Raw genomic sequence first — 10872 nt, 5'->3', positions numbered from 1 at the left:
CCGGCTAACCTGCGGGGGGGGGACGAAATGTTTGACTCCCCCGTTGTCCCCCGCTGCCCCCCTTCCGTAGGCAGATAAAGCCCTCGCCTGACATATCAAATCATCAGCACCCTCTGGTGGATAGGAGGCTCCAGAATTCAGAGCAGTCTGGACCGGCAGGTTTCGTCTGACGTTGAGGGGACTGGTGCAAAGACCTTCACCCAGTTCAGCCAGTTCCTGGGGCAAATTCACAAACTGAGGGTAAGATGGACCCCCCAGGGCCGCACTGGGGTGGAAGGAGAAGTTGGGCTGACTGGTTCTGACGCCCGGGACTTTGGCCGGCTGGAGCCACTGGCCTTGAACAGGGTTCTGTTTCTGAAAAGACACCTGATCAGACAGGAAGTGATGCTGCTGCAGCCCCTGCTTCTGCTCCGCGGGGGGAGGGGCCGGAAGTGACTGGGGGTAGTGGTGCACACCCCCACTTTTTGAACGGCAGGAATCCTGTCCGACACGGGGAGGGACGGGTGGTGCATGGGTGAGGAAGGAGACGTGATGTTATGATACGACGACGAGGGAGGAACAAACGGGGAGGAAGGAGTGGACGGTGGGTGGACGGAGCCCGGGTGATGATGATGATGATGGCGGTGAGTCGGAGATAAAGGAGAGGGGGACGACATCCTGGGCTGACAGTAGGGGTCCAGGCTCTGTGCCCCAGGTGAAGGGTAAAAGGAGACGTTGGGGGGGGTGTCCTCTTCCTTCTCGTCTTCATCCTCTTCCTCCGTGAGACCCTCCTTCTCCTGAGTCTGTAGAAACCCTGAGTCCCTGCACCGGACCTCACCCACGGGCAGATGAGGCTGAAAACCCTGGTGGACCGGAGGAGCAGCGGAGTCCTGTGGGTGACACACCTGACGACACTCCTCCTTCACCCGAGACAGCAAACGTTGGATCTCCCTGTTGGACGGACACAGACGGCTGGCCTCGATCAGGTCTTCCAGAGCCGCGTGGAATTGTCTGCAGAGGAAAGAGGAAAATATTCATGAGTTCACCAGAGTAAGACACGAGCGGGATCTGAACTGATGATGAACAGATTCTGGTTCCATGATCAACACCACATCATTGGTTCAACTCTCATTATTAATTAAGTCTAATCAGTGAATAATACGTCTCTGTGGCGCAATCAGTTAGCGTGTTTGGCTGTTAACAGAAAGGTTGGTGGTTCCAGCCGACCCAGGGACGGATCCAACAGATCGTGACTCTGGGTCATTTACCTTCGACTGCGTTTGGCTCGCGCTCGGGCGTAGAAGGCCTCGTACGACTTCGCTTTAAGTTCCAGAGCTTTGGTAGCAAACTCCTCCGCCAGGCTGAAATCCTGAACCGGAAAAAAAATAAAGACATCAAGTTCAAACACAGTGTTGTAGGACGTGTAGTTGACTGCAGCAGAACTCCAAGACTACCGCTGTATCAAGGGTTAAAAACTCACGTTCATCTTGCGGCGGCAGCGCGACAGGCTGAGCAGCACGCTAACCCTCAGCTGCCTGAAGGTCTTCAGCTCGTCTCCCGGAAACTTCTGCAGCGCTGACTGGTAGGACTGAGCGGCTTCTCTCACCTTGCCCTGCTTGTAGAGTTTGTCTCCCTCCTGGATCAGTTTGCTCAGTAGAACCATCAGGATGTCGGGTTTGGAGGTCGCCATGGCCCAGGTCGCTGGTCCTGGATGAGATGAAGACCAGATTAAAAACAAACTGGAGCGACGGGTAAAACTGCCTGAGCTGAAAAAAAAAAACAACAACCTGGAGCTAAAAAGCAAACACGAGGAGAGTTTAAGAAAATAAGGAACTGTGGCGTGTCATCTGCATACGTGGCACACGTCCATGTTCTACAAACTGCAACGCTGAGTAAAAACACATGCAATTTTCCATCACTGCTTTATGGCAGGTTTTAGTGACAATCAGAGGTGTATTTCTGTGACACTTCAATGAGTCCCAAAAGTTCTGATAACGCCACAAACGCAGGGAATCGAACGCTGAACCTTATCCCTGCTGTCAATAAAGGGGAGTTAATAACAAGGTAAATGTTAGTTAACGTGTATCAGATTGTTTTATATGACACAGTAAAACTCACAGTGTGTTTGGTAGAACTTATTCCAAACAGCTGTTTGAATTCAGCAGAAAAACAAACGTCAGGTCGATTCCAGGACACATTTGGTTTCAACAACGCTGTCATGCACTTTTATTTCCTCCCTCAAGGGGTTTCACAACAACAAAACCAAATAAATAAATAATAAAAATGACCTCATGCTGCCTGGGAATAAGCAGTTCTTTTATAAAGTTCACTCCTCGGGGGGGCGGAGGGGTGAGGGGGGGTGTAGCCACAAGGGGTCGTTAGTTAGGGAACTTTTTAAGGGTTAGTAAAGTAATCGAATAATTAACTTATGGTAATAAACATCTGCAGCAAGGTTAGAGTAAATAAAAACAGTCAGGGGGTCTTAGCCCTCAGAGAGGAGGCTGTGATTGGTCGGTCCTACAAGTCACTTTTGTTTACAGTAACACACAGCAGGGGAACGAGACATATATGTACGTATATATATATATATATGGTTTTTTTTTTTACCAATCTTTGCTCCCTTCTTGAGAAGAGCGATGACGGCTGAGGTGTTCCTGCAGCCGACGGCTCGGTCCAGAGGTCGCATCCCACTGGAATCAACATGTTCCACTGAAGCTCCGTGATCCACCAGGTATTGAACCTAAAAAAAAAACCACAAAGCATGACTCAAAGTTACGTCAGTACGGTGGGATTTACTTGACGAAAAATAATACAATTATTCTACCCTCATAACATGTTAGCTTACAAGTTTGACCACAAATCAACAACACGGAGTGACAAAAACAAAAGAAAAAATTCTACCCTCATAACATGTTAGCTTAGCATCAGTTCTATTGTTGATTTGTAATTAGTCAAAACACATTTTCACAAGGACACGTGGGTGTGGTCCACACACCACTTCTGGGTCTCCACGAAAGGCGGCCAGGTCCAGCGGCGTCCTCCCGCTGCGGTCAGCGTGCGTCGTAGTGGCCCCTCTCTCCACCAGCTCTCTGACCAATGGGAGTTGACTTTTCAGACACGCCCAGCTCAGTGCTGTCAAGCCCTCCCTGTCAGTCTGGTCCAGAGACGCTCCTGGAGAAAACAACAAACAACGCCATCTGGTGACATGTCCTGGTTGTTGTCTGAGGTTTATTTAACTCCGTGGTCGTGAACTCACCGTTGTCCAGCAGCAGTTTGGCCGTGGGGACATGTCCCTCTGAGGCTGCTGTCATTAGAGCCGTCCGACCCTGCTGGTCGACCATGTTCACGTCCACCCCGTGGCTCAGGAGCAGCTCCACCACCTGCCGCCACCAGAGGGAGACAGAGTTTCAACATTTGGACATCATTAGCCGGGCTCTCCCTGGGCGTGTGTCGTCTGTACCTGCCAGTGGCCCCGTCTCACGGCACTGAAGAGCGGCGTCACACCCCGTCTGTTGCCTTGCTCGACGGCAGCACCTCGGTCCAGGAGCAGTTCACACACAGGCAGGCTGCCACTTCCTGCCGCCGCCGTCAGAGCTGAAACACACACACAGGAATCTTTGTTCATCAACCTCAGCTCCTGAAGCTGTAAAATAAACCATCACACGTCTGTAATCACGAACAGGAAGTCCAAACTGGTGAACATCTAATTATCACTACAGTCAGGTCAAAGTCAGGTCAAGGCAGACGCACTGAGACGAAGGCTTCTTCAAGTCTCTAATTATTTAGATTTTTTTTTTTAATCAAAGTTCATTTCAAGTTTATATTTGCATCAGATGCTGCTGCAGTACCTGTCTCTCCCCATAGGCTGTCGTGGGCGTTGACCCCAGGTCGGTCAACGTCGTCCTCTGGAAGATCCAGTAGATACAAGACCAGCTACACACACACACACACACACACACACTCATCAGTCGGAATGACTGTCAAAATAAAACATGATTTGTCTGCATGTGTCAATGACTGTCAAACACACAGTGAAAATAAAACATGATTTGTCTGCATGTGTGTGTGTGTGTGACCTCTGACCTCTGTGTGGCCCATGCTGGCTGCTGCAGTCAGAGCTTGCTCAACGGCCTGGCCTTTGCTCGGCCCCTTCTGGCCACAGCAGGAAGTGCACCTCCAGTCTCCGTTCTTCAACAGGAAGTCCAACACGTTGAGGTGACCACGCTGGGCGGCGTGCACCAACACACACTGACCTGAGGTGTCCACGTGACCGACCTGAGCAGGAAGACGGTCCAGAAGGATGACATCATGATGTGACATCATCTGTTGTTTTTAATCCCTAATCCACCGTTAGCATCAGGGTCTTTCACATATAATCCCTGCTTTGTAACCACCACGGTGAGTTAGTCGTAATCCCATCATTTGGATTATTCACAAACAGAAACAGGTGAGAAACACTGACCCCTAGCGGCTGATATCTACAACACTTAGACACTTTAGGTACCTTAGCTTTGTGCTGACTCAGCGTCACCACCAGGTCCATGTGTCCAGCCGCAGCAGCGAAGCCCAGCGCAGTCAAACCGTCATGTGACTGAGCATCGACCTAGAAAACGCGTCAACAGGAAGTTGGTCGGTTGAAGTTGTCTCTCCGTACAGACGGAGACAGGTCAGGTGTAAACGTGGCGACAGAACGAACCTCAGCTCCGTGGTCGAGCAGCAACGCCACCGCATCCCCGTGACCGAGGTGGGAGTGGACGCAGAGCAGCGGCGCGTTGTTGAGGACATCACTGCGGTGGTCTACGTCGGCTCCACCAATGATCAGCAGCCGACTCACCTGGACAGGTACGGGAGGGGGGGGGGGGGGGGGGGGGGGGGGGGGGCTGCTGTAAGAGAGTGTGGTGGGGTGTGTGCGTTCACCTTGATGTTAGGAGTGTACAGGTTACGCAGCGACGACAGAGCAGGACTGAGGTTCTCTGTGCTGTAGGCCAGCCACAGCCCCTGCAGAACTGAGGAGGAAACCCCGAGCTTCTTACTCAGACCCTGAGAATACACACATGGATAAGATTAAAACTTTAGACACTTCGTATTTGCAGTTCTTCTGTAAAGTACTCCAATGGCAGCATCCTAATGACATCATCATGACATCATCAGCATGGAGGCCTTGAATATCCTGGAGGCCTTGAATATCCTGGAGGTTAAACTCCTTCCAAATGCAGCCACATTCAGCTTCAGACGCTGATTTGCGGAGCTGAGTTTGAGTTTGATTTTTTTTTTTTAACCCACCTTATAGATGTGGGCCTTGAGGATGTGGTGTCCCAGCTCCAGGGTCTGCTGTCGATTCAGCTTCCCTTCCTGTCTGCACAGCCAGAAGGCCAGGAGAGTGTGCCCACTGCGGGGGTCACAGAGGAAGCGGTCTTCCTGCCCCTCCTCCCTCCAAACCAGCCACTCCCTGAAGGAGGCGTGGCTCAGCATCCAGCTGCCGTCGCTGCGCCTCAGGAGGAAAGATGAGAGCTGCTCCAGGCGCTGGGAAAACTCGTCCCACTGCAGAGTTCCTCCGCTCAGAGCTCCTGCGTTCACCACCTCAAACAGCTGAAGGAACAGGAGGACATTTTTTTTTTTAGGGCGCAGTCATGGAAAAAATGATGACGAGAAAAACCAGTGAGTAAATTCAATTGTTATATATATATATATATTGAAGATGATGGCCCCCACCTGCTGCTCCGTCAGGGGGTGCAGCGATGCCACAGTGATGTTCAGTAGGGGGAGCACTCTCTGGAAAGATGACTGGGTGGGAAACCTCATGTTGAGCTGCAGCAGATAAACCTCAGCCAGGCTGACGGGAACGACCTGCTCCGACACAGACACACAGTTCACGTCGGCACGGTTACAGAAACCCCCCCATCCCCCCCGCCCACGAACACAGATCCTGAAATCCCAAAAACATCTCTGACCTTAAAGCTGGAGCTCTTGAGGACCAGGTACCCTCGCTCGATCAGGTCCAGGGTCAGTTTCAGGTACAGGTACGAGCCTCTGCTCAGGCTCTTCAGGTGGCTGATCAACTTGGTGAGGGCCGTGTGGTCCAGGCGACCGTTGCTCAGCGACACGTTGCTCTGGATCTCACTGCTGCTGTGGATGCGCTGCATCAGGTATCCCTGAGAACCAGAACCAGAACCACACAGAGGAAGCGGTCTTCCTGCCCCTCCTCCCTCCAAACCAGCCACTCCCTGAAGGAGGCGTGGCTCAGCATCCAGCTGCCGTCGCTGCGCCTCAGGAGGAAAGATGAGAGCTGCTCCAGGCGCTGGGAAAACTCGTCCCACTGCAGAGTTCCTCCGCTCAGAGCTCCTGCGTTCACCACCTCAAACAGCTGAAGGAACAGGAGGACATTTTTTTTTTTAGGGCGCAGTCATGGAAAAAATGATGACGAGAAAAACCAGTGAGTAAATTCAATTGTTATATATATATATATATTGAAGATGATGGCCCCCACCTGCTGCTCCGTCAGGGGGTGCAGCGATGCCACAGTGATGTTCAGTAGGGGGAGCACTCTCTGGAAAGATGACTGGGTGGGAAACCTCATGTTGAGCTGCAGCAGATAAACCTCAGCCAGGCTGACGGGAACGACCTGCTCCGACACAGACACACAGTTCACGTCGGCACGGTTACAGAAACCCCCCCATCCCCCCCGCCCACGAACACAGATCCTGAAATCCCAAAAACATCTCTGACCTTAAAGCTGGAGCTCTTGAGGACCAGGTACCCTCGCTCGATCAGGTCCAGGGTCAGTTTCAGGTACAGGTACGAGCCTCTGCTCAGGCTCTTCAGGTGGCTGATCAACTTGGTGAGGGCCGTGTGGTCCAGGCGACCGTTGCTCAGCGACACGTTGCTCTGGATCTCACTGCTGCTGTGGATGCGCTGCATCAGGTATCCCTGAGAACCAGAACCAGAACCAGGACCAGGACCAGGATCAGGATCAGGATGTAGAGAAGAAGACCCACAGGTGAACTATCAGGTTTCTGTTATACTAAGAAGTACTGCAGTAGTCGTGAATATCAGCAGAGCTACTTCCTGTAGCCACCAGATGGCTACAGCTGTTAGCACGTGTGTGTGTGCAGTACTGACCTGCAGGTCCTGGTCTATGGCGCTGTTCTCCTCCAACTTGTCCAGAGAGATGTGGTGAAAAGGTAGCGACAGCGTGGTGTCCTGATTGGATAAAATAAACCAGACAACTGTGTCAGACGAACAAACAAACACATATAACTGTATTTTGATGTTAGTTTTCTTTTCTTCTAAATGCTGCAGTAACGCCACCTGCTGGCTGGTTCTGACGGTGGTAATGATCTTCAACCAGGAAGGAAATTTCAGGACATTTTTGGTCAGGAAGGAAGTCAACGTGTCGCCGTAGTCCGGGCGGTGGAATTCTGCCTCGTTCAAGCCATCAATCAGGATGATAAGCCCCGCCCCCTCCACGTTCAGCTTCCTCTCTGGAACGACAGCGTGGGACGACAGATTACACACTGGACTGGTCGTCACAGAGGAGACGGTGGTTAAAGACCCGTCCTGTACCTTTGTACAGAGCGTCCAGTGGTTCCAGTATTCCTCTCTGCAGCGCCGAGCTCGGGTCCTGGATGCAGGAGCGCAGACTGAGCATGCTCTGTAGCGGCGGCGACTGGTGCAGCAGCTCTCTGTAGGCCAGCAGCTGGGGGGCTTCACTGAGCATGGCTGCCATGTTGTGCACAAACTCCGGAACCAGACACGTGTAACAGTTATCGGCCTGACAGAAGTGGAAGGAGACGACCTGCAGAGACGGACGAGAGAGACAGCTCTGTGGAACCAACGTCTTCTGGAAGAACCTGAAATCATTGAAAATCATTCATTCCTTATATCACAGCGGTCCTGATCCTTGTTTGTACCAAGTATCAGAAGTTACTGCGGACCGGTGATACCACGCCATCTTTGAAGGATCATTACATTTTCAAAATAAAACATCTTTTAGAATTTATTCTGTTAGTATCAGAGTCTGAATGACCTTTGACCTGTTGTTGAAACCTTGATAGATTATCTTTGAATGAAAACAGTAAAGGGACTAGATTATGACTGGATTATTTTTTTAAATAACATTTTTTTCCACTGAATGAGAATTGACCTTTTTGAACTCGATAGGGAACCAAAACAACCAAAGCGACTTCCTGTTGCATGATTTTAAAAATGTCGTTCACCTTCTTTTTCTATAAACTCTAACAATCGCAGCAGGTCCATGTTTTCAGCCAACCAGCTGTCGGCAGGTTACCTCACGTCTGAAATACAGCCGTCAAGGCTGCAGCTGGGAAATCACTCTGTGCAGCTTTTATCGTCTACAGTAACGTGTTATCACGGACCTGGATCATAAAAACCCAGATCCACGCTGTTACTGTACGAGGAGTTTGTCTTCCAGCCACTTGACTTGGGCTCAGTCAGCGCTGGAACATTTCCCGACTCTTTTATGGGTTCTGTCGTACAGTAGAACCGCAGGAACACTCACCTGTCCTGCCAGCTTCCTCAACACCTCCTCCTGCCTCCTCCTCGTCTCTGGAGTTCCTGGGCAGCTTCCTACTCCCTCCTCATCTCCTCTGCCACCTCCTCTCCCTCCTCCTCTTCCCAAAGAATTGTTGGAAAGAGAACCAGGCACTACATCTGGTTTTGGGACGAGAACCAAAAACAAACAAAAAAAATTCATCTTCATTTGATGTCACAGAGACACAGACAGACTTTTTTTCTCCTCTCTCTGTGGTTGTTGTCTAATGGAGATTTGGTTGAGACTTGAGTCTGGTTGGATTCTGAACGATGACTCAGCAGATTCTGAGAGCGAGTGAGGTCGTCTTCGTAGCTGGAGGAACTCACAGGGAGTTCTCTGGAGAGAACTGTTGCAGAGTCTGCTGCCAAAAAATCTGAAACATTCCTCACAGCGGCCAAACAAATACAAAGAATACACTATTACACCGAGAGAGCAGTGAAAATGATTATGGAGCGGAGGGAGAACAGTGTTTGTCCAGAATCAGTTGATGATGAAGTCATAAAGTGACGGAAAGAATTCAACTGAGGACCATCTGAGATTCAAGCCGTGGTTCCAGTCAGTAGATCATTTCTACTGACAACCTGGATTCATTATTTCATAAAAATACGTTTACATTTTCTGCTTACGTTTGGCGGCGCTGTGGTTCCCGGCAGACATCCGGTGTCCGTGACAGCTCAGCGCCACCAGACGAGCGATGATGGCTGTTTTACCGAAGCCCATGTTCCCAATGATCAAAACACCCCGACTGGTCGTCGGGTCGTCGCTGCCGAGGCTGGCATCAACTTCCTGGAAGAGCCACTCCCTCCCAGTGAAGAGCCAATCAGACGAGAGACCAGGAACCTCAAAGTGTAAACACTTCAGGTTGAGAGACGGAGTGAAGCGAACTGTGGAGGAAAAAACAGGAAGAAGATGAAGTCAAATCTTCAACTATGTAACGTTTGACAGGGTATTCTGGGTACTGACCTCTGTGATCCTGTTGACTACGACTCCCAGAATTCTGTCTGGGCATTCTGAGGGAGGTCCTTGAGGGAACGTGTCTCTGCTGCTCATCCAGGTAGGCTAGGTCTTCCAGGTGGGCTGAACTAGTAGCTACAGGGAGAGAAGGAACAGAGGGAATGAAAAATCTGGGTTCTTTTTGTTAAAATGTTAAAATTAAATATGTCATAACCACTATTGTAATGTTAGGTCGAAGCATCAACAACATCCAGTACAGGAGCTGGGAACAAAACTGTCTTTTGTGTCTCTGTCTCTATGCAGACGACTTAGCTCTTTATATACAAGTAACACACAATAATAATTAGTTGAAAGTCTTGTTAATTAAATTAAATCATCACCTACGTCCAGTGCAGGGTTACGCAGCCTGACTGTGATTCTACAGAAACTGTACTGAAAGGTAACAGAACCAATGACTGAAGTTAAAGCTGAAAACCTACCGAAGGTTCAGTCCCGTCAATCCATTTTCAAGTCTTTGACAAAACAAACCAGCACTGACTCGGCCTCACATCCTGTATGTGAGTGTGTGAGAGTGTGTGTGTGAGAGATTCTGCTTTTTCAGACACGTCATTTCCTTCCTTCCCCAGTTCTTATGGTCATGAGGTAGGGAGACAAGGAAACAAGGAAAGGAAGGATGGGATGTAAACATGTTGGGTTGTGTTCGCGCCACCGCAGGAAATAAAGAAATGAAGAAATGAAGCCGGATATTTAACATATTTAAACATTTACCTGAGACCAAACACACTTCCTGATCATTTAATGTTGACTTTATATCAGGGATCTAACACGCCGATACTGTCCAAACACTTAAGTTCCAATGTCAACTGGGTCAGTGGTGGAAGTTCAGGTCTGTCTGCTCACTGACATGATGAAATTAAAATACTATTGAACGCCTGGTAATATTTGTTTATTTATCTGTACAAACCACTGTATGAGTTTCTGGCACCAGCGTTCTGTAAACAATCCACTGATTATTAAAATTAGCTGCAAGGCTGCCATCTAGTGGCTTTCATATACAGCCTTTTTTTTTTTCCCCAAAAATATTTTTTCGTAAAAACTTTTTTCGTCCTTTGAGGAGATCTGTCTTTAGTTCATCTGAGACGCACAAACAGAACTGACTTGATCTCTGCATGAAGAAAAAAAAAAACTTTACATAACTTGAAAAAAATCTGCTCCTGTTTTCCTGAGCTGCAGGTGTGGAAAAGCAGCGTCAAAGCCAACACTAGGGGGTGGAAATGATTAAGAAACACAGAATACAACACACACACACACACACACACACACACACATGTATATATATTTCTGCGTGTGTGTGTATGCACTGTGTTGAAGGACAGAGCGGAAACATA

General features: G+C 49.5%; 1 protein-coding gene across 1 annotated transcript in view; it reads right to left on the bottom strand.

Annotated features, from left to right (window-relative positions):
- Window positions 1–10872, bottom strand: part of LOC103393620 (protein TANC2-like) — a 24111-nt gene that overhangs the window by 6855 nt on the left and 6384 nt on the right. The window contains 22 exon segments of the mRNA XM_025064544.1: window positions 10–495; window positions 498–990; window positions 1248–1348; window positions 1460–1686; window positions 2587–2719; window positions 2975–3150; window positions 3236–3359; window positions 3440–3573; window positions 3828–3912; window positions 4063–4254; window positions 4484–4582; window positions 4676–4813; window positions 4897–5019; window positions 5263–5568; window positions 6467–6601; window positions 6706–6906; window positions 7099–7179; window positions 7288–7460; window positions 7543–7774; window positions 8498–8649; window positions 9157–9414; window positions 9494–9661. Of these exon segments, the coding sequence (XP_024920312.1) occupies window positions 10–495; window positions 498–990; window positions 1248–1348; window positions 1460–1686; window positions 2587–2719; window positions 2975–3150; window positions 3236–3359; window positions 3440–3573; window positions 3828–3912; window positions 4063–4254; window positions 4484–4582; window positions 4676–4813; window positions 4897–5019; window positions 5263–5568; window positions 6467–6601; window positions 6706–6906; window positions 7099–7179; window positions 7288–7460; window positions 7543–7774; window positions 8498–8649; window positions 9157–9414; window positions 9494–9661 (4217 nt within the window).

This window comes from Cynoglossus semilaevis, chromosome 17 (genome assembly GCF_000523025.1).
Source record: "Cynoglossus semilaevis isolate Cse_v1.0 chromosome 17, Cse_v1.0, whole genome shotgun sequence".
Lineage (NCBI taxonomy): Eukaryota > Metazoa > Chordata > Actinopteri > Pleuronectiformes > Cynoglossidae > Cynoglossus > Cynoglossus semilaevis.
Note: the sequence above shows the minus strand (reverse complement) of the source record. Positions and strands in the feature narration are given on the sequence as shown.